Source organism: Salvia hispanica, chromosome 4 (genome assembly GCF_023119035.1).
Source record: "Salvia hispanica cultivar TCC Black 2014 chromosome 4, UniMelb_Shisp_WGS_1.0, whole genome shotgun sequence".
NCBI classification, from domain to species: domain Eukaryota; kingdom Viridiplantae; phylum Streptophyta; class Magnoliopsida; order Lamiales; family Lamiaceae; genus Salvia; species Salvia hispanica.
The window spans coordinates 24,729,405-24,756,028 of record NC_062968.1 but is presented as its reverse complement, the minus strand read 5'-3'; the positions used below and the strand labels follow the sequence as shown (position 1 = coordinate 24,756,028).

At 38.8% G+C, this 26,624-nt stretch overlaps 6 protein-coding genes across 11 annotated transcripts; 1 reads left to right on the top strand and 5 right to left on the bottom strand.

The window, feature by feature from the left end:
- Nucleotides 1-405: 405 nt before the first annotated feature.
- LOC125185227 (serine carboxypeptidase 1-like) lies at nt 406-2,862 on the bottom strand. Its single transcript, XM_048081727.1, has 7 exons — nt 2,373-2,862; nt 2,037-2,308; nt 1,711-1,953; nt 1,475-1,593; nt 1,188-1,283; nt 1,012-1,117; nt 406-780 (listed from the first exon to the last, which is right to left on the bottom strand). Exons 1-7 carry the CDS (start codon nt 2,845-2,847, stop codon nt 631-633), a joined length of 1,461 nt encoding a protein of 486 aa, XP_047937684.1. The 5' UTR covers nt 2,848-2,862; the 3' UTR covers nt 406-630.
- Nucleotides 2,863-3,929: 1,067 nt separating this feature from the next.
- On the bottom strand, nt 3,930-7,435 carry LOC125185228 (polyadenylate-binding protein RBP47-like). The gene is made up of 6 exons (XM_048081728.1): nt 6,961-7,435; nt 5,712-6,222; nt 5,393-5,478; nt 5,181-5,311; nt 4,645-4,741; nt 3,930-4,340 (listed from the first exon to the last, which is right to left on the bottom strand). The coding sequence occupies exons 1-6, from the start codon at nt 7,297-7,299 to the stop codon at nt 4,200-4,202; spliced, it is 1,305 nt and encodes a 434-aa protein (XP_047937685.1). The 5' UTR covers nt 7,300-7,435; the 3' UTR covers nt 3,930-4,199.
- Nucleotides 7,436-8,872: 1,437 nt separating this feature from the next.
- On the bottom strand, nt 8,873-13,489 carry LOC125185229. Of its 2 annotated transcripts, XM_048081730.1 has the most exons (7): nt 13,137-13,489; nt 11,926-12,161; nt 11,590-11,848; nt 10,659-10,838; nt 10,436-10,591; nt 10,222-10,351; nt 8,873-9,432 (listed from the first exon to the last, which is right to left on the bottom strand). In XM_048081730.1, the coding sequence occupies exons 1-7, from the start codon at nt 13,164-13,166 to the stop codon at nt 9,407-9,409; spliced, it is 1,017 nt and encodes a 338-aa protein (XP_047937687.1). In that variant the 5' UTR covers nt 13,167-13,489; the 3' UTR covers nt 8,873-9,406. The 2 variants fall into 2 exon arrangements, with proteins under 2 accessions (XP_047937687.1, XP_047937686.1); XM_048081729.1 differs by lacking the exon at nt 8,873-9,432 and having other exon boundaries at nt 9,890-10,351.
- A 598-nt stretch (nt 13,490-14,087) lies between these two features.
- LOC125222104 (probable carboxylesterase 2) lies at nt 14,088-15,107 on the top strand. Its single transcript, XM_048124547.1, has one exon. It carries the CDS (start codon nt 14,140-14,142, stop codon nt 15,049-15,051), a length of 912 nt encoding a protein of 303 aa, XP_047980504.1. The 5' UTR covers nt 14,088-14,139; the 3' UTR covers nt 15,052-15,107.
- Nucleotides 15,108-15,245: 138 nt separating this feature from the next.
- On the bottom strand, nt 15,246-18,362 carry LOC125222103. Of its 2 annotated transcripts, XM_048124545.1 has the most exons (7): nt 18,059-18,362; nt 17,604-17,661; nt 17,206-17,286; nt 17,010-17,045; nt 16,691-16,930; nt 16,434-16,575; nt 15,246-16,025 (listed from the first exon to the last, which is right to left on the bottom strand). In XM_048124545.1, exons 1-7 carry the CDS (start codon nt 18,235-18,237, stop codon nt 15,559-15,561), a joined length of 1,203 nt encoding a protein of 400 aa, XP_047980502.1. In that variant the 5' UTR covers nt 18,238-18,362; the 3' UTR covers nt 15,246-15,558. The 2 variants fall into 2 exon arrangements, with proteins under 2 accessions (XP_047980502.1, XP_047980503.1); XM_048124546.1 differs by lacking the exon at nt 17,206-17,286.
- Nucleotides 18,363-22,393: 4,031 nt separating this feature from the next.
- Nucleotides 22,394-23,758, bottom strand: LOC125223865 (cyclin-dependent kinase inhibitor 6-like). Of its 4 annotated transcripts, none has more exons than XM_048127173.1 (4): nt 23,425-23,757; nt 23,301-23,344; nt 23,097-23,216; nt 22,394-22,946 (listed from the first exon to the last, which is right to left on the bottom strand). In XM_048127173.1, the coding sequence occupies exons 1-4, from the start codon at nt 23,614-23,616 to the stop codon at nt 22,877-22,879; spliced, it is 426 nt and encodes a 141-aa protein (XP_047983130.1). In that variant the 5' UTR covers nt 23,617-23,757; the 3' UTR covers nt 22,394-22,876. The 4 variants fall into 4 exon arrangements, with proteins under 4 accessions (XP_047983130.1, XP_047983129.1, XP_047983132.1 ...); XM_048127172.1 differs by having other exon boundaries at nt 23,097-23,219; nt 23,425-23,756; XM_048127175.1 differs by having other exon boundaries at nt 23,097-23,197; nt 23,425-23,756.
- Between the last annotated feature and the right edge of the window lie 2,866 nt (nt 23,759-26,624).

Here is a 26,624-nt window from a genome sequence, read left to right as displayed (position 1 = left end):
AAATGATCTAATAAAATGTGTTAGTAGAAGGATATCTAGTGTGTTTGTCATTGTCTTTTTTTAGCTAAAGTTTGACCGGCGTAGAATAGGTGGACTTGTCGTTGTGTATAATGATTCAGTCCCACATTCAAGTCAATCATAATCTTCCAAACAATGTCAAACGCAGACATCCCAGAATATCAAAATACATGGAGGCGTCGGGGCTAGTTTATACATGAAGCTTGTCAATGGGCAATGATCAATTACTGATGAATTCGGGGTAGAGCTTGGTGGCGAGTATCAATTACTCTATTTAATTTCTGAAAGAAGCAGTGGGATTAATTCCATTTAATTTGACATCACATGTTTAAAGCGTAGCAATCAATCCTCGCTTGTACGGCTGGCGGTGTAATGTTAGATATTCAATAAAGATAATCTTCTTTTTTATACTACTAAGTCTAATATAGAAAGAATCCAATTGGTATGGATATTTAGTTACATACCATACCTACCTTCCTTCTTTCTACTCTCACAACAATTAATTTAAGTTTTAACCTCATAAACACAAGTTGAGGAAATGGTACAACATTGAAGATGATTATGTCATCTCTCTTTATATGAACTAATTGGATGTGTCACTTGAAATTTTATTTAGTTCTTCTGAGGAGAAGGGAGCTTTCCCTGAAGAAAGCTGGAGAAGAAAGCAAGAGCTCTTTGAGGTTGATAGCCTGGAACGAAATGCCCAGCTCCTCTTATGCTCACAAACGTTACATTCTCATATCCTACCACAAATCCTCCCACCTACACATGCAACCTTAAATTAGCTAAAACGAATAAATAGGTTTTGAGCTTCTTTGATCAGTAAGATGTTTATCGAGATTAAATGGATAATTGAAAAGAGAATACGATAAAGTAAAAGAAATTAAATGTGTTCACGAAGAGAGTGGGACGATCATTAAAAGGAATGCAACTCAAGTAATTATATAATGTGAGACAGAAGCAGTATAATTAAGTCTGTTGATGATTTGTTACCTCGCCTTGAAAGTCCCATGGGTACCATGGAGTCTTGAGCGGTGCCCCTAGTTTGGGCATCGAGTATCTAGTGGTCGTTACTGGAATTATACCGTCTGTATCTCCACTGCAATTCCAATACACGATATCAACTTTTTTTGTTTAATATCTCTAGTTGAGTAACAGAATAATCTCACCTGTAGATCCAGACGCGTATGCCGCTCGCCATCAGCTTTTGGATCACTGGTAGAACAGTGAGAGGTGAATCATTCCACGAATCGAATATCGGATCACTACACATAAAGAAGGTCAAATTCAGATGAAATATCTCCACCGACCAATAGTCTGGATTGAATTTTTATTACTCCTTCCGTCCACTACCAGTAGTCTAGTATTGGTAGTAGATGAGACGAGTTTTAGTACTCCGTATTCAAAAAAGAAAAGAAAAAGAGCATTGTTTGTAGAGAGAGGGATAAGATGGTACTTGCAAAGCGCCCATGGGCCAGGAAGGGCAGTAATGTTAGCATGGAGAGCCTTCTGAACTTGTGGTGAGTTCAAGTAAGTGGTTGCATACACATCCGAACATGGATCATAACTAGATAACTGATTCCACAACAACAATACAATTAGTTAGTTAGTTAGTTAGTTAATTATATGGAGGAGTATATATCTATCTATCTATCTATCTAAACATCGTACTCCATATATAACATAGCATACCGATGGAGCAGTGGAAGCTGAGCCGCACAAGGGGGCGTAGATGTCGTAGATGTACACATTTCCGCTCTCCTCGAACGCCTTGTCTTGGTAGTCATCACACACATCCGAAACGGTGGCATCCGAGGTGAAGTTGCAGTTGTCCAGAATGCCCTGGTGCGTCTCGTCCGATATCAGCGCGCTTGTCCAGAAATGGTCGTACGTTCCCGCCCACCTATCCGTGTAGTCAATGTACGCGTTGCCAATCTGTTTTTTACAAGACCACATATGTTGGATTGTCCGAAGAGATATAGTAAGGACAAGGTTGGTTTGGAGTTTGACTAACTTACAGCTATGCCTTTCAAGTTTATGACAGTTTGGTTTGTCACTTTGTTGTTTTGGAGGACTAAATCAGCCAGCTGAGGCACATAGTGGCCGGCATAGCTCTCTCCGGTTATGTAAAAATCGCGTGTCTTGTACTCCGGGAACCTCTCGAGCCAGTTCACTAGGAAGGTATAAGCATCCGCAGCCATCTTTGAGTCGCCCGTGACATAGTCGGACGATCTGTTCGAGTACGAGAATCCCACACCAGCAGGGGATTCCAAGAACACCACATTTGCCACTGCAATGCAAACACATTTCAACAAACTTTGCACCAAATGTATAATTCATTTCCTAAAACTCACCCCTGTTCCAAGCGTACTTGTTGTACCACAGCGTTTTCCCGTCTGGATTCACACGAAATGGCCCGAGTTCTGTCATTGCCCCTGCCCCTAGTGAAGAGCACCCGGGCCCTCCGTTGAGCCACAGCACGAGGGGCTTGGTGGAGGCGTCCTCGGCCTCAGCAAAATAGTAGAAGAGGGCGCGGCCAGCACTGGGGTCCACTGTCACATAGCCCGAATATTGTGAGAATCCGACAGGTGGCTGGCCGGGCAAGGAATCGATCATGTCGGCTTCCTTGAGCCCGTTCTGGGATGCCATGTAAACCGGTGAGTATTGGGTTGATTTTAAGACATCTTGGGTCAGTTGGGTGTACTGTTGGGATGATTTTCTTGATCTTGCACGTGACTTTTGCAGCACTCGGAGGGGGTCGTAGGGACTCCCTCCGTGGCATTCTGCAATGCAGAAAAGAGAGAGGAGGAGAATTGCAGTTTTGATCATGTTTGCAATGAATGGAATAAGAGCAACATTCTTGTTATATAGTATAACAAGAGGGGGTGTGAAATTCTTGTTTACAACTCACAGATAGCTACTATGGCTTAGGAATATATTAAGTAAGTATTTGTATTTTGGTTTTGAGGGCCTATATTTTTGGACTTATAGTAATAGTTTCAAAGCTACAAGAAGTTTATAAACGTTATTCATTATCAAGAAAAGGATAGGTTAACAGCCGGCTTATTTAGTCTTTGATTGATTGTTTCTATTCTTTGGCTTTGATTGAAAAATCTGTTTAAACCTTTGTTGCAAAATGAGTACTCCTAGTATATATAGAGATTGTGTTTGTGAGTTTCTGACTAACATGTTCCAAAAATGATGATGATATGAATTGTATAAGTTAAGAGAGAAATCCATAGTAGTACCTAATAAATACCCCCAAGAGGCCAAGACTAGTTCGCATATATACGTCTTCATTCTAAATTAAATACTAGTACTACTTAATAAATACTTCTCCAAGACTACTTTGCATACGTCTTCTTTCTACTGTCTCATACACATTTAGCTACCCTTTGAGCGTTCACAACAGCCAATGTTTTGGCCATCTCGAGGGGGAGGAGCGGGGCCGATGGCTCGTCGCACTGCAGCTTCCTTCGCCAGTCGAAAATGCACCGCCATGTCGGCCAACCCCAACACGCCGATTTATTCATATACTATAAAACTAAAAATGATTTTATTTTAATTTTCTGTTATTTGCAGTTTAGTGATGATTTTATTATAGTTATTAATGATGGTTAAAGTATAAAAAAGATACGTCCAAAATGGAAACACCAGGACGAAAATGATGATAAAAAATAGTGCCCCCTCTATCCTATGTTCCTTATCTTTCTATTTCAACTCACCCCAAACTAATTACACTATTTATAATTTAAGTAAGAACCAAGAATATTTAATTAATATATTTTAATTAAATATTCTATTATTAAATGACCTCTCATTACACTTAAAATAAGAATTTAATTACACTAAAACATCAGTCGCAAATAAACTACATAAAATAAAAAGTGCTAATAATATAGGATGAGAAGTACAACAATTTTCTACTGTACTTGGTATTATGAGGCCTCAAAGAATGAATCGTGAACATGTAATAACTAGAGCCATTGTAAGTCTGTTTAGAAGTAAAAATCTCAAACTTGAGTTCAAAAAAGTGAAAAAGAAAGAGAAAGAGTGCTAAGCAAGTCTCACGCGATATATAAATCCAGCTACAAAATTCTTTTTCCCCAGACAACATCTGGGTTTGGATACATTTTTTCCCTCGATAAATAAGAGCTCGTAGACACACAATCGAGCAGGTTTTAGCTGACCGGCTGCTGGAGATTCCCGTGACCATTTGAAGGAGCCCCGTATGATGGGCTTGCTGCAGCATATCCATAGCCGTTGTACCCTTGCCTCCCGTAATAAGCCCCGTTCCACTGACCATTAGCATCCATCCTCGACTGCAAATGGAAATGAAGAAAAGCTTCAGACTTGTTACATCTCATATTCAAGAATGCCGCAATAGCAATTGAATGTAGCCAAGAATTTGTTCGAGCCAAATCTCTGTTCTATTATTTGTTTTTATCAGTGTACAGTTGTGTATTGGTAGAAATAGTTTCCAGACACTGATTTGGTTCGACAAACTTACTGTACTTTGTCATGACAAGCTTCCACTTTATGTCAAGGCTAAACAATGTAATCTGAAGAAGGAATATACCAGAACTAATCCAATCACACAGAAAGACTTGAAGATGAAAGACTTACCTGCTTGTTACCCGTACTTCGACCCCATGATAGACGAACAGTCTGCTTGCCAATAACCATCCCGTTTAGTCTTTCAATAGCATCCTCTGCATTGCTCCTGTCAAAGAGAGTATGAAGTGTCATTCCATGGCTATGCAACTTCCAATATAGCAACACTTACCCAACAATCACAACTATACTTCCATGCATATATCTGATATACTATAGTATGTTCTAACACAAATAATTTCACTTGCACATATACCAGTAAATAACACACCAGTACATTAAATGAAAATAAGATGAGCATACAATTACAAACTATATACTGAATTCCACAATCAGTTAAAGGTATACTGTGTGTTATGCATGCATTCCGATAAAAGTGAAGTTGCCCTTGTAATCATTATCTTTTGATAAATAAGAAAAAAATTCAGGGAATAAAGGAAATTGGAAGGAAAAGCCTGTCATTGAGTTTTATGGCATGTTTTGTCCACTCTTTTGGCAAGGGCAGATATTCCATACAGTCTACTATCAAAAGAAACATCAGAGTTAACCTGTTTGCATATTGAACAAAACCGCATCCCTTTCCTGCTGGTATTTTCACAGAGACAACTTCTCCAAATGGAGTAAACGACTGTCTCAGTTCTTCATCAGTTACATCAGAGTCAAGTCCTCCGACAAATATCTATGGAAAGTGTGGACAATATAGATTATTCAGTAACTTAGCATTATACAATTGACTTGTAGTAGAGGGTCCAGGACTTACTGTTGTGTTAGCTGAGTCGTTCTCAGAATGACCTTGGGGGACAACACCATTTGCATATGCACCACCACCACCAGCTAATATGACAGCTAAATCAAGAAAGTGAAATAAAGATGTTATACAGTGGATAAAACTACAAACTACAATGGAAAATATGTGAAATATTTTTCACACAAAGAAAGATGTTTTATTAATACACATAAATCGAAGGACCAGTTGAACTAAATTAGGAATCTTTTATGCTACAGAAATCTATTCAGCGGATTAACAGAATGGCCAGTGGATCACAAAAGACAATCAAACAGAAATGTGTAATTCGCACCTTGGGAAGAATATTGTTGTTGTTGTTGAGAAGTCTTTTTAGGGGTTGCAACACCAATTCGCATAGGTCTGCTAGAACAATAAACACCACTCATCTCATTCATGGCTCGGGTCCTCTCGCTTTCATCTCCAAACCTGACAAACCCATAACCTTTTGAACGCCCACTATTTGCATCAACTACGACTTTAGCACCTTTTACAGATGGATATCTACTAGCAAAGGTATCAGTCAACATTGCATCAGTAACATCAGAAGCCAAATCTCCAACGAATATTGACAGATCAGAACCAATATCACCCCCACCACCACCACCACCACCAGTGTTAGGGCGCCTATCACCAGCGCTAAAGGCTGCCCAGTTTAAGCGAAATGGTTGCTCTGTATTTGGCATGTTGGTTCCGTTGAAGCTCTGCAGAACTTTCTCTGCAGCTTCATGAGAATTGAACTCGATGAATCCATATCTCTCGGAGTGCCCTGTCTGCTTATTGCGGATTACCTTGGCTGAGACAACCTACAAAATATGATGCAGGAGAACAGAATTTTAGTGTCTAAGGGGTCCGATACAATGACTATTTATTAGAGTCTATTTTAATTATTGTTCTTCATAACTAATGGACTAATGTTCTAAAACACATGTGGAAGCACCATTGATTAATCCAAGCCTTTCGCTAGGACACTCTCACAGATACTGATATGTTTATAGTGCTGTAATCTTATGTGGTGTTATGGCATGGTGTGGTAATGATCTAAGTTATTTATTTCAATCAGACATCATATAAAAAAAATATAGCCAATTTCTGAGATGTAGTCTCACGTTTATTAGTCTGTAGAATACAGACTACTTTGCTAAGATCTTGAATGCCCAAAGCCGGAATCTTGCATTCTCAATTAACTTAAATAGACCTTCAATCTAGTATTAAATTTTCTTTTGAATACTTAATACGTTAATTAAGAGTGGCTTGATTTTCATTAGAATCATGAACTGTTTGAAAATTTAATTCCAACATCAATTATTTGAATATCTCCCTGATCTTCTAATCCAATTTTAAGCACCCCTAATGCTGAAAAATCACATAGAAACATTGTTTATTTTTCTAATTCGCCATCCTTTACACATACAGATAAAATTCACAGATCACTAAAAAATCCAACTAAAACACATAATTCTTTCAGCATAACAACTCTATTAAAATCGTATACCAACCTAGCAATTCCGAAGAACAATTTGAAGAAATTAACATTCCATTACCTCTCCAGATTGAGAAAAGCAGGAGTGGATATAGGCTTCATCCATCCACTGCTGGAGATCTCCAATCCAGATCGTTTTGTTATCTTCAGCTCCGTTGTGAATCTGATTGTTCTGCTTCTGCCCCTGCGGCTGGTGATACTGCTGCTGCTGCGGGTGGTAGTACGGGGCGTAATGTTGATTGTACATCATGTGCTGCTGCATCGCCATAGCAGGATACTGCATCGCCATCCACTGCTGCTGGTACTGCTGCATCGCCACCCACTGCTGGTGCTGCAACTGCTGCTGTTGCTGGTTGCTCTGGTTCTGATTCTGATTTTGATTCAAATCCCCGCCGTTCATATCGACTCCACAAGCAAAATCAATCACCTCTCAGCTCGAGTTCAAATCCTCTCTCAATAGATTAGGTTACCTGGTCGAAGCTACCAGGTATTAGAGAGAATTCGGCTGGCGAGAGAAATAAGTGTGTGAGGGATCTAGGGTGGATTCAACGTGTGGCATTGAATTTGACGATACCGTGTCTGAGCCGTTGATGGATGTGCTGGTGAATCCTGGCCGTCGATTGGGCTGCGTTGATGAATGAGGGACCCGCTTTGATCCAACGGCTGGATTTGGTGTGTAGATAACAGCGGAGATCAACTAGATCTGAATTAACGGCTGGAAGATGCTGTTAATATACGTACTAATAATTTATAGAAACTAAAACAATATTATCGGCTAATTGTATACTCCTACTTAGTATCTAATGAAAAAATCTACCAAGACCAGACCATCCCGTAAATTTTACTGTCATTTTTCTTGATTTGTGTCAAGGTCTAGTTATTGTTAGGTACAAACTCATCCCACATCGGATGAGTGAAGGAAGTTAGAATGTGTATATAATTCATGTCCAACCCTAATTAGTTTGAGGCTTTTTGAAAGTGACCTAAAAACAAATTCGTGCGGGCTTGAATTACTATATCCTATTATTCGTCTCAACTATTCAACAATGATGTTTAATCTTAGCAAAACTATCCAACAATGATATCAAATTCAAGAAACTTTAGTGTGAAGCCAACATAAAATATTAAAACTTTTATGCAATTAGTTTCTTCTTCCTCAAATTTGAACATTGAAAACATGTTGAATCTTGTCCCGGAGAAGTATAGTAAGGTAGGGTTGGGCATGGTCCTAGTCAACACGAGGATATCTTATTGGCCACCATATACACTTGTCAAAATGTTTTAGTTTTAGGGGGTGGGTGAGAGTGGGGGCAAGAGTTTGGGTCAACAAAATTGGATGGTTTGAACTTTGAATCATTTGATTGGGGTTAGGTGCATGGAATAGAACATTCAAATATTCCAACATATAGTGTTGATGGGGAGAGGTTACTTAGATGGAATAATGGCTTTGTGGTCTTACTTTATTGAGATTTGCTTTTGGAGTACTATACTTCATTCATTTCATTTAAATGGGGATTAGTTAGCTAAGAACGTAGACTTTGGTTACATAGTTCATTCAACCACTTTTGGCCATCGACATCTATAAATCGAAACACTTCCCAATCAATTTGCAAGAGAGGTTGTTCTGAATTCTAATGATTTAATAGGAAACAAAATTACATGACATACCATAATCATAATCAATCATTAAAAGTAGAACACTAAAGAATGGTTTTTTGAATAAGGGCAAATTGGCTTAAAAATCATGAACTTTCATAAAAGTTTGGTTTTTCCCGTAAACTATAAATGTTGCGTAAAAAATCATGAACTTTCATAAAATGTGCCGATTTCCCGTATCGGGTATTCCGGCTAAGATGACGATATTAACGCTGACATGGACGATGAGTTGGCTGCTGAGATGGAATTTTTTTTAATAAACAAAAGCCTTATGTATTTTTCCCTTATCCCCCAAATTACTGTATCTCTCAACTTGATTAAGAGAACATATAAATGGCGTGATTCAATTCAAAGTTCCTCTTAAATTCCTTCCAAAATTTCAACAACAGCGGAGAAATTGCCTACATTTGCTGCGAGATGGATTAATTCAGCATACTCCACCTCCTCTTATTGACGGCGGCGGCGTTCCTTTTCCATTCCGTCGCGCCTGACATCGCCTCCGACCGCGCCGCCTTAATCGTGCTCTGCTCCGCCGTCGGCGGCCGCGTCCTCCTATGGAACCTCTCCAGCCCCACCCCCTGCGCCTGGTCAGGCTTCAACTGCTCCCCGGACAATTCCTCCGTTGTCGAGCTCCATTTCCCCGGGATGGGGCTCTCCGGCGAGCTTCCGCCCAAAACCTTCTCCAACACGACAATTTTGCAGATGTGAAATCGTTGTTGTTCGGATGGAGGAATTGTAGCTGGAGGAGGACGGGATGGAGAATTGCAGATGGAGGAGTAGGAATAGCGATGGGATGGAGGACTTGCAGCTGCAGGAGGAGGAATCGCGATGGAGGAATTGCCGATTGGATTTCACGACGGGTGGAAGAAATCTAACCCTGAATGATTAAAATTAATTTTTTAACAGAAGCTACACAAAACGTCGTTTTGCGTGTAAAAACAACGTTGTTTTGTGTTTTGACAGCTGCTATGCCATGTCACAACTCCGGCAGCCACGTAGGATAAGTTTTGGCCGCAAATATACCGGGTCCGGTTTTACAGGAAATTTACACAACCGATAAAGTTCATGATTTTTTACGCATCATTTATAGTTTACGAAAAAAACCAAACTTTTATGTTCACGATTTTTAATCCAATTTGCCCTTTGAATAAAATATAAAAATTGCATTCAAGTATTAAATATTTTAAGAAAATATAGAGAGTGCTTATTCACTCGGTTAACTTGTTAATGTTTATGATATTATTGGCTCTTTACTTCTTCTTTTTTTTATATATAAATATTAATACTGTCTTTTAGTATATAAAAGTATCCATCCACTCTAATAGATTGGTTAATACTCTAAATCTTCTACATAATACTCTATATAGCTAGAAAATTATAAAATGTGGTTAAAAATACAAAATCTCAATCGAAAGAGCTAAAATACAGAAAAATTAGTCTACCTTGCTTATCAAAAAAACAACTAAAAAATAAAACAAACACAAATATTGATAAGGTATCCTGTAAAACTATGCTATCAAAATTCCAACAGGGGAAAATACCTGTTAGCTTATGCTTTAGTAAGAATCAATGAATAAATCAAAATAATCTATATACACAGCAGAAGCACATGGTGCATATTCCTACAACTTGTAATCTTCATGTAAATAACTTTGATAATGCGTACCCTTGAGTGTCTTCTCGATCTCTCCCCAGTTTTCGACCTGCGAAGACAACGACCCTTTGTGTATCTTCACCTGTCGGCTACTCAGCTCCTGGAGAGGAACCCTCAGAAAGTTCTGAACATCGACTAATTTCTGCAGCAAAAGGAGATAACTTGAGCTTAAAGATGCAAAACCAAAAGCAAAAGCTATATAGATTTTGTTAAAAATGTTTCTTACAGTCCGATTGTTTATTATATCCTCGTAGTAGAGGATGATATGGCGGGTGCTTTTAAAATACTCCATTGATTTATTAACGAGATCTTCCACTTGCCTCAGGCTCGGTATAAGCAAATTTGTGTTAACAACTGGCTTGTAACTGGCAAGTATCTCGGCCTGTATTGGTTATACACATTTTAGGACCTGCATTATGGAGAGAGAGAAAGAGGGGTGAGGAAAGGACCTCATGGGTTGAGTGAACGTGAGACTTGTGAGTGCCATTCAGTAGCTTGGCGTTCTGGTCGAAAGAATTTGCTAGGATGGAAATCATACGACGCAGCAGATTCTGTCTAAAAAGAAAAATTACAGAAACTCCTTTAGAGTTGAAGTATTCCACTATTTCTTCATGATGTTGCATTAGTCCCTGCAAAAAGATGTATAAGAATATCATCTAGAATAGAAGATATTGCATTATGTCAAAAACAATCTAAATATAGTGTTAGTGTCTGCTAATAACTAGTAATTTCTAAAGGCAGGAGAAAGCTACATTTTGTTTATAACAAGAACACAGAAACAAATGTAGTTCCTGTTATTCTACAAACTCATATCTACATATCAGAGAGAGAGAGAGAGAGAGATTTATTGCAGGGAAACGAGGAAAATTTATCACTAGTATAGATGCAGGTGGTCTCCTCGTGATTTGCTTTTGAAAAGCAGTTCGTTTTGATTTTGCATTTAATGGGAAACTTTCACAATTGCGATCATCGCTTGCCAAACTACAAACTGGTATAAGCTTGGAATAACAATTACGTACATCAAGAACAGATATCTTTCACAAATCATGCTCAGACAATGCTTGTTCAGTTGTAAAATAGAGCTGCACTATTTAGAAAGGTTCCCATGGTTATTTTTCTAGGTCAGCTAGTCATCAACAGCTTCAAGAGAAACTTTAAGTTTCTATTTAAAAGAGAAGACGCACACGGCATCCCTCCAAATAACACAAGAAACCCGTGCTAAATAAACGAGAAAGTTCTTCTCTGCAGCAAGGTGGTAGGTAGGTAAACAAACAGGTTTCAAGATACAAAGAAGCAAAGAAAGGTATTGCAGCCATTTTATTTCACATACAGATTACTGAAAGCACAAATGTGTATGATTTCCGAAGATCGAGCGCACACCTGGTTAAGCATCCATTTCAATCCAACTGCAGCTGTACACTCATTTTTTGAGGCACTTGTAAACCAATCTAGATTATAAATCTTATCCAATGTTTCCACGATTGTGGACATGTTACTTCTTCGAACTTTAACTGAGAAAATCTCCCCATTGGAGCTAATGTTCTTATGACTGTTCAGCAACGTCTCAAACCATCCACTCCCAGACCTCTGCGTGGACAATATTGCAAAGTAACGTACAGGATTGCAAGCACATTCTTCCCTAATTAGTAACCAAACAACAATCAGCAAATCCAGCAGCAACCCAAACCCGTTTATCAGCTCTAGACAAAGTCTAACCTGCTAAAAGTCTCTGGTTCGGGGAAATGTACATAGGGCTTCTCAGAGGGATCGATATCCGTTACATCACAAGGCCTCTCAGCCACCGAAAAACTCAACAACCCCTTAGTCGCGTGCCCGCCAATTTGCTTAAGACAGACTGCACATATGTAAACTCCACACACCAGCACGAACATCAAAACCAGCATCCTCAATGCCAGAGGATTTTTCTTAGGATGTTTCACAGTCAAGCTATCCTGAAGCTCAAGAAAACATCACAGCAATAAGAAAAAGAACAGTTTTTCATCCAAGACTCACAAACCTAAACATTTATTCACAAATCTCTCAAAAGGGCATTCTTTTCTTAATAAAATGGCAAAAATTCTAATTGCAAGAAAAAATTATCAGTACATACAAGACTAGTAGTACCTACTAACAAAACTCTCTAAATCACAGTAACTGAAAGATAATCTTTGATTAAGCTCCAACAAAGATGCCATCGAGCAACAACATCTTAGTAAGAGTGAGGATTTGAACAGTGAACCAAAAGGGCATTCTTTTCTTAATAAAATGACATGAATTCACATCACCATAAATCATTATCTGTACATACAAGACTGCAAATTCATATACTCATTACTAACAAAACTCTCTAAAACCAGTAAATGACACATAATCTTGGATTAAGCTGATGCCACTGAGCAACAAAATCTTAGTGAGAGTAAGGATTTGAACGGTGAACCAAAAAGGCATTATTTTCTTAATAAATTGGCATAAATTCATTACTACCAGAAATCATTATTTGCACATATAGTACTTTACAAACAAAGCTCTCTAAATCCCAGTAAATGAAAGATAATCTTGGATTAAGCTCCAATGAGTCATTGAGCAACAAAATCATAACCAAAAGGGTATATTCCTTCTTTATGAAAATACATGATATTCAAATATATCAGCGTAAACAGGATAAAGTCCACTAATTTAAACAAAATCTTAAAATTGCCCATTATACAGAAAATAATTAATACAAAAAATCACAAACACGAGCTTCCATTTACAACTACGGTAGAAATTCACTGAACTCTCATAGTCCTGACACACCAAAACACTGATCTGTATACACAAAACTACACATTATTAGGGCACAAATCAAAGAGCAAATCGTTAATTAAACCCGAGCTAACAATAAGAAATAAAATTAGTAGTATGGGAAGAGAAAAAAGAAGGCGTACCTTGGCCCAGAAACAGAGATCGTCCGCCATTGCTAATTCCCAAAAGGTAGAGCTCGATTCACGTCTCCTTTACTCTTCTCCTCTTCACTATATCCATCGTTTCTCAAGTGAATTTTTTTGCATGCAACAATACGTGTATAGATATCTATTTACAGACGGAATAAACACAAAAAACATGATCTTTTTCTGCGGAGAACATCAAAATAATGAGAGACCGTTGTCGCGCCCTTCTTTCTATGTTAATCTCCTAGATTAAGGAATTGTTTTTCAATCAGATTTGCGCCTCCCCAGACACACACTCTCTCTCTCTCTCTCTCTCTCTCTAAGACTATTTCTCTTTTCTCTCTCCAGAGTCCTTCCCTTTGTGGGAAATGAAATGATATCGACTACAGACTTCCTGAACTAACTGACTGAAACGACGTCGTGCCGCTCACTTTGATTTTGTTAATCATTATGTTGGAATTTAATCATTTTCAATCGTCCATACTACTACTAGCATAGCATTGGCATTTGGAAGTCAATTAAATTGTTGTTTATTTGTAGCTTAAAATTCATGTTCATAAGTTCAAATGTTCAATCGAGTTTGCCTATGATACCAATTGATGCACACAAGCTTTAATTGATTCATTAATATTGACAAAATCATGATTTCAAAAATATTGTAAAAATGCATACAACTGATGTGATTCTTTATTAAATACCGAAAGAAGAAGAAGAAAAAACAAACCACGGGCTTTAATTCATTTATGCATTATGCAATCCGATTTAAAATAAATTCATTTGAATATGTCCCCAAATGTTAATGAAAATCAAATAATTTCACCCTCAAAATTTATAAAAATCAAAGTTTGATATTTAAAATTTGAAATAAATTAATAAATAATAATTTGTTATATAAGTTGAATTCATTAATGCAATTCTATCTACTTACACCTACTGGCTAGTGGCTACTACTATATAAAAATCCCAAAAATTCTTTCATTGTAGTTTTCCAGCATTTCCAATGGCCTCAGCTACTAGAGAAATTGCCGCCGACATGTCGCCCTTCTTCCGCCTATTCACCGACGGCACAATTGAGAGGCTCTCTCCGGTGCCGGACATCCCTCCCTCCGACCACCCTGACGCCTCCGTCCGCTCCAAAGACGTCCTCATCGACCCCGACACCGGCGTCTCCGTCCGCATATTCGCGCCGCGCCACCAATCCCCGCCGCAGAAGCTCCCCCTCGTAGTGTACATCCACGGCGGCGCCTTCTGCATCGGCTCCCCCAGAAGTCCCCCCTTCCACAATTTCATCTCCAAACTAGTCGACAAGGGCAACCTCATCGCGGTCTCCGTCGACTACCGATTGGCTCCCGAAAACCCCCTCCCAATCCCATTCGACGACTCCTGGACCGCATTCCAGTGGATCGCTTCTCACGCCGACGGATCCGGCGCCGATCCTTGGCTGAACGACCTCGCCGACTTCCGCCGCGTGTTCATCGGCGGGGAGAGCGCGGGGGCGACCATCGCGAACGACGTGGCGATTCGCGCCGGAGTGAGGCGATTCCGCGGATTGGAGGTTTTGGGGGTTTTCTTAGTTCACCCTTTCTTCGGCAACAACGAGGTGGACAAGGTGTATAAAGTCCTGTGCCCTGCGAGCAGCGCCCGCGACGACGATCCGCGACTCAATCCGGCTGTCGATCCGCGGATCGGGGAGATGGCGGGGCGGCGCGTGATGTTCTTCGTTGCGGAGAAGGATCCACTGAGGGATAGGGGAAGGGCTTACTACCAAGGGTTGAAGAAGAGCAAGTGGGGCGGAGAGGTGGAGATTATGGAGACGGATGGAGAAGGGCATTGCTTTCATTTTTTCAGTCCAAACAGTGATAAAGCTGCGGCCATAACCGATCGATTACTTGCTTTCTTGGTTGCCGCCTAGTTTCATGTGCTGTATGATTGCATTGATTTGGGTTGATTTCATCGCTTTTATTTTAATCTCTTTATTCTATATGCTAATAAAGATAATTTTATCATTTAACAAAAGTGAAAACTAGCCTAATTTTATACACAAGCTCCCTTTAGTCATAGCCACTCTAGTTTCATGGGTTGAGTTAGTAATAATTTGTTCTACTATAATTTATAATCTAACAGTCTTATTTGGGGACCTTTCAAACTACATAATGGATTCAACATAAGGAATTAGTACTAATAAAAACTCTCACTCAATTACCTACAAAACACATATTCATCTCCAAAATGGTTGAAACTGCTTCATTTTTTAATCCATGTTTGCTCCATTTCTTCTCCGCCCAACACCACCTCACTCCGCCATGGTCCAGCACTGGCCACGCCCCCACTAGCTCCATCGCTGGCACTGCCCAACTCCAAGAATCTTTACTAGAAACTCCCACTAGCTCCGTCACTGGCACTGCCCAACTCCAATCCGTCATAACCTTGATCTATGCTTGATGCCACGCACTGGTGACCTCCTACGAACAGAAGCAAATGGCTCTCCGTTTAAGGAGCCAGTGAATTTGATATCCCAGCCTTCTACCTTCTTTGGAACACATGCATCAAAAAGGGCTTGGCCAAGGACACTATTTGCACTCAGACAAGGGGGGCTTGAACGATGAGGTAACCTATCTCTGGCTGTAGAACCAAATTCTCTGCTGTTTTGATAACCTGATGAACTTGGCAGGAAGAAGTGGTCATTTGGTCCAACTGCAACTCTTCTGAAACTTTGATTTGAGTCGACTGCCGCGTTCTGGAGGTCACATATCAAGTAGGAAACTTCATCATCCATATAAGACCTCTCCCCGAGTTTCTGAAGCTTCGCAGAGAAAATAGAAACTGCATGCTCGAGAAACTCAGTTACAGCAGCTGTATATTGTACTGATGGATGCTTGTAGGAACCTGATACGAGGCAAAAAATAATGAGTACGGAGTCAATAACAAATTTAAAGAGAACAGCCCCACATTGTTTACAATTAGTGGGAAGCCAGCAATGTCTGTTTCCATTCAACAAATTAAGTAGATTGTTAAGTTTTGAGAAAGAGTATATACTTATAGCCAAGGATCATTGATATATCAAATACTGCATTAAGTGGCTTATCAGAATATCTTGTACAAATGAGGAGAATAACTCGAATAAATACGCCCCATAAATGAATATCTAGCATCAGGGACATGAACTTAATTCATCTCAAATTTATATGAACACAACTAAAACCAATTAGCAGCTTAACGTTTTCAATTTTCTAACGGCACAAGAGGCGTGGAAGGGAATTGAAAGTTTAAGCCTTAGGGAAGATTAAGACTAGCCTGTACAGATGGAGGTATCGCACTTCACAAGTTTAACATCAGCCCCTAAATCCTGTAGATTCTGAGCAAAGTCGCACACAGTTGAACATGGAGCCACATCGTCATTTTCTGAAAATAAAATGAGAAATGGGGCTCCCAGTCCCTGCATGAATAAAAAAGTAAGAACTAAAGGGTCAATAAACATTTTTAAGACATTAAAAAGAAGACAAACAAAATAGAAGATCACTTAATTGGGAGAGCTGCACTTTGAAACTTACAACTGATGAATACAGGGATTTCCAGTACTCTGCACGTTGGGAACCAAACCTGGTAATAAATAAAGCATCCAAACTTGAAGTAACACCTTTTGCAACTAACGATACTAGTTTTGACGACCCAGGCATTCTGAGAATGGAGTGGTGCAAAGCAAATCGAGCACCGAGGTCCTTAGTAAATTCAATAGGATCAGAATCATAGATCTGACCTGAGATGCAGTTTGCAAGAATTCTACTATCCTCCTAAACATAACAACAAAGACAATCACTAGTATAATGTTTTTTTATCAACCAGTAACAATTAAATTAATTAAAAAATTACCAGGCTGAGCTCCATATCAGAACATCCTTCTACAATCTGCACCATAAAGAAGAGAGAATCTGTTATATCAAGAAAATGCATGGCAATCCTAAACATCATAGATTATAGGGATGCTAAGCATAAAGTAATACTGATGCCTAAGTCTACCCAGTGTTTCATGTGATTTAAATTTTAAACAAATAGTCCATCCCAATACCTGAAGTAATTTATAAAAGCAAGCTTTTGAACCACCGGAGAAGGATGCAAGAACAACAGGGCATATTCCACACCTAAGTTCCTATGTGTACAAAACAGAGAATAATCATCAAATGAGCAACAAAAGTGCGAGAGGCAATAATACCCAAATGTACCTACTACTAAAAAGAACACTAATTATGAAATGTATAAGCACGGCCATACTTCCACAGTCACAATCCGAATTCTTTTCATCTAATCATGTTAATACAGATTTGAGATACCACACACGGCAGTAAGAATAAGGGCATGCTTTGAACCACAAGCCTTGCTTCCTTTTTTTTTTTTTTTTTTTCCCTTTTAAACTGCCAAAACTCAATCTGTGTGAAGAAGAACATAGATGGTAGGTAATATGCAAACCTTAACAAGCTCGGCAAGGACAGAAAACGCCAGTGATGTAGCTCTCTCTGGGATGAACCTGTAGAAATATAGCAGACAGTATCAAAGGCTAATACCGGGCACATATCAAATAAAACAAACATGGAGAAACTATCTACTATATCAGCAAATTCATTGCCTGTGTTTGCTTAAAATCTCATTCTGATATTCATCCCACTGCCACAAATCTGAACTGCTATGATATTAATAAATCATGAGGATATATCACATAAATTTGGTAGTAGAATCAATCTGGTCATAAAATTAAAAAACTAGCAACTTCTTTCGCAGTTGTATCCGAGCTACACCTCCAACTTGCTATCACTTGGCACAACAACACAAGCTCCAGCTCCACCTCAGCCAATTAACATTCAACTCAACGAACTGCATAACACATCAATTTTCTTTTAAAAGACTAAAAGGGGGAATTAACGTACGGGTTAAGATAATCGGCGCGGGAAACGAGACAATTCCATCCGAGAGAGGAGCAGTGAGCTACGAAATCCTTCAATTGAACATCGCCAACCGAAACCCAGGCAAAAACCACGACTATCCCCTTTGCTTGGCATTCTTCTCCACGATTCCGCGCCCAATACAATTTCCCGCCGCTGCTCATCCTCACTAAACCTTCAATTTGTGGAAAATATTTGTTCAAAGTGGGGAAATTAGAGAGGAATGGAAATGCTAGTGTTGTTCAGTTCATGGTGGTGAATCGCCGAGTAGGATTGCATATTGACAGCTCGGAAGGGATATTCCGTCGGCTGCGAGTGTGATCCACTTTGTACAAAATGCTATTGGGCCCGTTCTACATAATTGGGCTTCAGAGAGCCCAAGATAAATAACTTAAAATGAAAATAAATAAATAAACAAGGACAGTCAACTTGCCTAGTCTATAAGATTTCGGGTTAGTTTATCATATTGCGAGCTAATTAAGCTGTAAATTTGTCGACTTACAAGTTTTAAACCTTACTTTTAATGTTCGGGACTAATAAATAAATAAACTAGGACATTAAAAATATGGGGTTGTCAATTTCGCTAGTCTATCGGATTTCGAGTTACTTTTATTGAACTGCAACCTAATTAGCCTGTAAATTTATCACTAGAACTTTTCAACCTTAACTTTAACTGTTCTGGCTTCGGCTAGCTAAAAATTATCAATGGAAATTAACATAGGGAGTATTTCTTATTTTTAACAATCATATATTATCATAACAATAAAAAGAAAAACTTTATTTTCTTGCAATAATCACAATTAATGATTAGGATTTATTGCAATCAAATGATAGGGTATGAATGAATTCTAATCTTATTTTTCATTTACGAGGAGATATAAATAGCAATTTTGGAGACAATCATGTGAATTTTAGAACATTATGTTTTATTTATTTAACATTCATAATTTGTTTAATTATTGTTCATAATAATACAATTAATATGTTAAGTATTTAGGGGTCGACTCTATAAGAAGTCATATATTATTAGTGGTACTTTTATTGTGAGTGAGTGACTTTTAATTTTAATTGGCAACTGAAATACTTCTAATATGTATCACTCGCACTCTCAGACTACTTGTTGGAATAATTGAATGAACAATTACTTGAAGCGCTCTATGATTAATCAAGAACAACGGAAAAGGAGCAGAAACTGTAGACCGGAAGTGTACCTTGATCCATCTAAAATTAAACAGCAGAATTACTTTGCAGCGGCTATGGATCTTCCAAACGATCAGAGACATTCTTCACAATAGTCTGCCGAGAGAATACAGAGATATCGAATGTTCTTTTGACGTATGGGGACCATTAACCTAATTTATATTTATATAAAATATAAATCCCTTTATTTTCTATTCGGTCTCTCGTCAAATAGAAAATCACAAAATGGTATCTACACTTATTTTCATAACAAATAAATATACTTTAGTCCAAACTTTAATCTTTATTGGATCACTTAATTTGGGCAACTGAAAAATAGCCATACACATTAAATTAATCATGTGGAAGCCTAAATTTCTAACATTACTGGCATTTTTGATAGGGTGATAACTCATCTAGGGATGGAAATTCATGATCAAATAATGAATTTTCATCATAGATGAGTTATCACTAATACTAAACGTGGCTTCATTATGGTAACTGCATCATGCTTATCAAAATAAATAATTGAAAAAAGCAAGGAAAAGTCAATGGCAGTCTATAAAAAGAGGTTGCAGATCGTATTATAAAGGAGAAAAACAATTGCAGTCCAATTACCCAATCCCACTTTTTTATATTGAAAAACCAAACTATCACTCCTACTACTAACAGTACAATGCGAATTAATCGGTTCCCTTAATAATTTTTCATAGTGAATGGCACAAAAATCAAGAATCTAGAATTAGAAGAAAGTGATTTTAGAATCTAGAATTAGAAGAAAGTGATTTTTGTATACTCCCATACATAATACATGATTCTATTCGAATGCTTTTAACACCCTAATCCAAAATCAAAACTAAATCTCCACCCTTGAATTTTAAAATGAGTAGATGAGATTAAAGCTCACAAAATCTCAATAAAATAGTAAACAAAATATCAACAAAAGGGTAATATCGTCATTATGTTATCATATGATAATTTTCGTGAGTGTTTTTTATATCAACATTGTGTATTACAAATATCAACACAAGGACAAGAAAATATCAACACATTTTTATTGAGATTGGACATGCATAATATTGAGATTTTGCCTACAATATATTGAGATTTTTTGTTGTATTTGTTGAAAATAGCTGCTTATCAACATTGTATACGAAAATTGAAATATAATTTATCAAATTTCATCACCCGAACATCGTCGGAACATATGCAATTGAGATCTCGTTGGAATCCTTATTAAATTATCTTTAATTTGATATATTTTTTGCGAAAAAATAATTTAAATTGAGAGAGTTACGTAAATTTAAAGATTTGAGATGATTTTGAGGAAAGAGAAAGTTGTTAGTTATAATTACTACACGTAGGATTTGACATTAATACCCTTTTAATTTAATTAATAATTATTTAAATATAAAATATATTACACTTGACATTATATTAATCACAAGATCTTCTAATCTAATGGTTGAAAATTGGTCTCAATTTGAGATTGGTAATTAGTTAGCAATTGATTACATCCCCTCCCATACATCATCATAATCAGTGATCAAATAAAAAAAATGTGTGTATTTAGTTGAAATCAAGAAACACAACCAACCTTCTTTTTGCACATTCATTCTTATTGTTATTTAATTCAATAAGAATAAAATTGAAATGCATCAGATCCAAAGCACGTGCCGACCATTCCTTCACGGCACACATCTACAATTGTTGCCTAGTTAACTACATACTTTTTCTTATGCTTCCTCTTTTTCCTTTCCCAGAAAAATAAAAAGAAACTGAAAAGAATCTTATCATAATCATGAGTGATATTTTCACTTGAATTTTGATCTATATAATGAAATAAATTTTGAGGAAAAAGCTATTCTTAATAGATGAAGGATGAAATGAATACTCATGGAATACAACCCAAGAAAATCTGACCAATCCATGAATTTATTCAATTATTTAGTCGATTAATTAAATAAAATACTCACAAAACTAATTAAGAGGTGAAATATTTTCTATTTTCTGTGTATGTAAGTATGTATGTATACACTCCGACATAGGTGAAATGTTTTCTATTTTCTGTGTTGTACTATGAAAACTATTCTCTTATCCAAAATTAAAGTAGGATCACTTATGACTTTGAATTTTATGCTAAAATACATGACAAATGAGTAATCAAATGTACAGTCAAAAGAAAACTTTTAGTAAAAATACAAAAGTTCAGTTCATATCATATTGTTGTAGACTAAAACGGCATGCGTTCTATGAAAATAAGATGTTTTTGATAATATAAAAAATGTATATTTGCTCAATGCACAAACTGATAAAGAAATAATCTAAATTGCTTTCTTATAGTAGTAATTCTAATTCATATGTATCTCTGCTCAAATCTGTCTTTATTTTATTATTTAAAAGTATTTTACATTATAGCATATAGGTTGTATGTGGTAGTATAATACAGTAGTAAGATCACATTGAAAATAATATAGAAACAAGGGAAATAATGCAGCCAGAGAGCTACACACAGAGAGAATAAGGGGAGATAGTTTTCAAACATGTGCAACTATTTCTTTAATTACAACTCCAGAGAAAGAGAGAGAGACTGAGAGAGTATGCAACTTTTTCTTTAATTGCAGGCCCTCATGTTTTGATGTACCTTCATAAGAAAAGCTGAGGAAGAGCCCACAATTATGCTTTTTGATGATTTCTGAAATGGTTCCTAAATTTGAATTATTTTTGATAGTGTATACTATTTCTTACAAGGGCAGGAAATGGAAGCAGAAGCTCCTAGCTACTTCAATAGTTTTGTAAATTTACCTGACGATAAAAAAAAAAATTATTCTCAAGGTTATATAGGGAATCGGGTCATTTAGGATAATCGAAAATAAAAATTGTCCATCAACCTATAATTATTTTAATTAAGTGGATGCATATGAGAATCATTTTTCCATAGTTACCCTTTGTAATGTGTAGTTTCACAATACATCTTTAGGTTTGATTATCTATTATGATTGCAGTAGTATCATTCATATTTGCCCTCATCATTCTTTGTGTAGTGATTTAACGAACTCATCCCCCGCCGGTTTGGGGACCAGATCAATCTCGAAATATACAATTTCAGTTTTACCATTCATCATTATCCCACACTCCAAATGCTAAAAGACAAACCTTTCAATCAAACTCCAAAACCATTTCACATGGCCCACTTTATACATACACCAACAACCTGTATCTGTATGTATAGGTGTAGACACACACATGTGGGTGGGTGATCCACATTGACAAATAATGGATACAAAGCAACTTCACACACCAAACAAGAAACCATCCAAAATATACACAAACAGAAACTCCCTTTTCAATCTCAAATGCAAGATAACAACACCAATTTGATACACATCAATATCATCAAACTCTGACAAAAGAAATCGCGCGTCCCAAATTTGAAAAAAAAGGGAAATGAAAAGCTTGATTTTGCATTAAAAGAACTCTAGCTTCTTTACATGAATCTGGGAAATTGCTATACATATCCTTCAAATCAAATGTTGAATGCCAATCAAATCAAGAATCTAACCCACCAACAAAAATAAAAGCATTGGAAAAAATCTGAAAAAAATGCATTGTTTCTGGTTTCATTTAAGGAAGTAAACGAACCCAATGATACCTGCCTTCCAATGGAACGTCCTTTACAATATCATAGTTGTACCTGAAAATAATACAAACCCAATTCAATCAAATCATTTCTGCTTTGAGGGAATAATCAGTTGGCCCGCGCTAAAATGAGCAGACTGTGTGCATTTCGCTTATCGTACGCACACCACACATGTAATGATTGTATGGAGTATTAATTACGCACTTTTGAGCGAATCGTTTCTGCTCATACTTTTCTGCCGCCGCGAAGAACCTCTCCAGCTCCGCCGCCGAAGGCATCGATGATTCTTTGTTGGGCGACGGTAGCTGCAACAAAATATGCTCTCTACTGAAATCCAAGATACTAGTATTAAATTTCATAACGAAGACTCAACAGAAATGCATAGCTGCTATTATATCGACCATTCACCTTAAAACACGATCGGTGGAAGTGGAAATTTCAGAACCAGCATTCTAGAGAGGATTTAAACTCAGAATCAGAAAAATATTTCCGTAAACGAACAACACAATTCTACAAAGTAACTCATTCTCACCTCCAGATCTGATGATCTCGGACTCATCTCAACGCCGTCGCTTGAGTCCTCATGCTTAGAGTTAGAGCAACACGACGGAGACACCGATTCGCAGCTGTCATTTTGGAGCTTCCTCTTCAACAGCATGTCTTCCTCCTTCGCTACTCTACACTTGACTCTCACGCTCTCGCATCTCTTCAGGAATTCCTCCATCTCACTCCACCTCTATAGTCTATAGTCTATACATACATTTTAGTATTCTGCTATAATTCTGCTATAATTCTGCTAATGTGTGCGCATATATATGTTTGTGAAATGTGAGTTGTGATCAACATACATGCATCTGCATCTGCATCTGCAAAGGCATAATAAAGCTCAATTTCTTTCGTAGGGGCAAAAACGGAATATAAATAAAGGTGTGATTTGATTGGACGGTGGAGATTACCGTAACATGTGGTCCTGAGTCTGTTAGTATTAACGGTGACAGGCACATGGTGATGCCGTTAAGTTTGAAGATTAACAAAACCAGTAAGTGAGCGACACATGGAATGGTATTTGCATGAAATTGTTTCCATAACCAATTTTGTACTACTCTACTACTATTTCCGATTTGATTCAACCTGAAAATGTTGGAGTATATTATATTTGACACGAGATTTTATATTAATATTTTGTTATGTAAATTAGGTGGATATAAAAGTCGGAGAAAAAATAAAGTAAAGATCATGTTGTGTTATTCAATTAAGGAAATGAGTTAAGTAGATTGTGTCATCTTGAAGAAAAAAAAAAAAAAATAATAATAATAATAATAATAAGAGTGTTACTGATAATAGGACATGTGCGAGATAATTTATTATCATAGTGATCGATCTTAGGGTGTCCACTATAGTTGGCCGAGCCAAGCCACAAAGTGTGGCCGACCACAAAATCGTGTCAGGCCACCAATGCTCATGTTTCCCACTATAGTGGACATGGCCAAGCCACCAAAAAATATATTTTTTCCATTTTGTTTATATTTTAATTATACTACAATAAAAATTGTTAGACTACAATAATTAAATAAAATGCATAATTTAATGAAAAGTAAATCGAAAACCAAATCTTCGTTGTATTATAGAACGGGGTAAAATTATACAACGAAAATTGTTTTGGAACACGCAAACAAAAACATAAAAAAACACCGCCATCGCCGACTACTCGGTCTCATCATCAGAATCCGCCACTTCATCTTCACCCGTTGCATCGTCACCGCCAACGCCATCACCGTCACCACCACCGCCACCGCTCTGAGGTCCCGTCGCCGCCGCCGTGTCCTCCCACCCCAACAACGACCTCAGCCTCACTATAAGGTCGCAGTACATCATCTTGGTAGTCGGGTCGGTCGACTTCTCATACAAGGCCAGAGTGTCCTTGAGTTCCTTTATCATCTGCACTGCTAGGGTGTTTTGCAACGCCACTCGGGCCGATCCGAGGGCAGGTGCAGACAGGCCCGCAGCAGAGTGTTGGGAGGCAGCGGCGGAGGTGGATCTAGCGGCTCGGATTGCGGACTGTTGACCCAGGGGCCGTGGACGCCGGGATAGTGAGGGGGGGGGGGGCTCCTCCATGACCTCGTCGTTGAGGTCGAAGGTCCTTGAACCGCCGCGGCTACTGCTGCAGTTGTCGCCCCTGCCCCGTCTTGTACGGCTTGGGCCCGAGAATCGAGACAGCGTTCTTGCGAGATGGCTCGAATTTTGGGGAGTCCAGCAGAGCAGGAATTGCCGCCGGTAGGTAAACTTCTTGCCTACTTGCACATTGAACAACTACATCGACAGGGATTTTATGTCGGCTTCGATGCGGCCACTCTCGAGCGGTGCGCGGTTGGTTCTCGTATATACCAATGAACTTCCGAAGAGCTGTGGTGATCTGCCGAACTTCTTCCAGAATCGATCGGGTGTACGGTCGACGCTCCCCGGCAGGTTTGAATTCATTGTACACCCTCGAGACTTTCCGCCAGAAGCATAAGTCGGTCTGATCCGTGCCAACTATGGCATCTGGCGTCACCGCGTCCCATGCCGTAGCAATAGCAATGGACTCGGCGTCTGTGTACAGAAACCCTCGTCGACCACCGCCGCCGCCTTCCTGCCCGCCGCCGCCATCGCCTTGTCCGCAACCACCGCGGCCGCCGCCCTGCCCGCCGTCGCCGCCACCTCGCGCGGATCCTCCGCCACGCCCGCCGCCGCCACCGCCCTTCGCCCCGCCGTTACCGCCGCCACCGCCGCTTCTTCCACCGCCTCCTCTCCCCGTCTCTACACGACCGGGCGTCGGCGTCGGGGTATCAGGCGACCCCATCAATTGTTCCCATGTGAATCTATCAGATTCATCAAGCGGAGATTGACTGCTCTGAAATGGGGAGGATTGAAATTGGGACGGGAAGTTAATCGCGTCCATGTTGGATCGATAGTCGCCCGTCCCCGGTTGGGTACGACCCGCATATCTCTGCTGATAGGCCGAGGACTGACCCCGGTTTTGGGGTGTTTGTAGCCACGGCGCCGGCGATGGCGGACTCCACATCTAGGATGGAGGAGGGGTGGGACTCGATCTCCAGCGTTGGGGGGTGGAAAGCTCCCTTGTCCCGAATCTCCATAACCGGGATCGTCTCCGCCTTGCATTTCACAAAAATTCAAATTGAAGGGAATAGGGTAAATTGTGTGTGAGAGTAGAGTAAAAATAAGATATGAATTTTAGGTATATATAGAAAAAATTTCAAAAATTTTAAAAAAAAAAAAATTCGGAAAAGGGGAGTCACGGCTCGTGGCCAATGCTATAGGAGGGCCGCGGCTCGCGCCCAAGCGCCGCGGCCAGGCCACGATCGTGGCGCGCCCACGACCGCCCCCGCGCGCCGCGGCTGCCCACCCCCCTCACTATAGGGAGCCGCAGCTCGCGGCTCTCCCGTGGCCCGGCCGCGGCTCGCCTATAGTGGACACCCTTAGTTCAAGCAATGCTGCAAAATGATCTTGTAAATATTACAGGAATATGTATGCATATTTTGATACTGCAGATTATCAATATTAAGTTTAGTTTTATTGTTTTAATAAGTGGAAAAAGTACGTAAAAATAGACTTCATACATAATTGTATGAGAATTACATAAAAATTGGTGGAATTCAAGTGCATCATTTTCCTCATTACATCACGTTAGATCTTAATTTGTTACTACCATTTATGCTATGTATTTATACAACT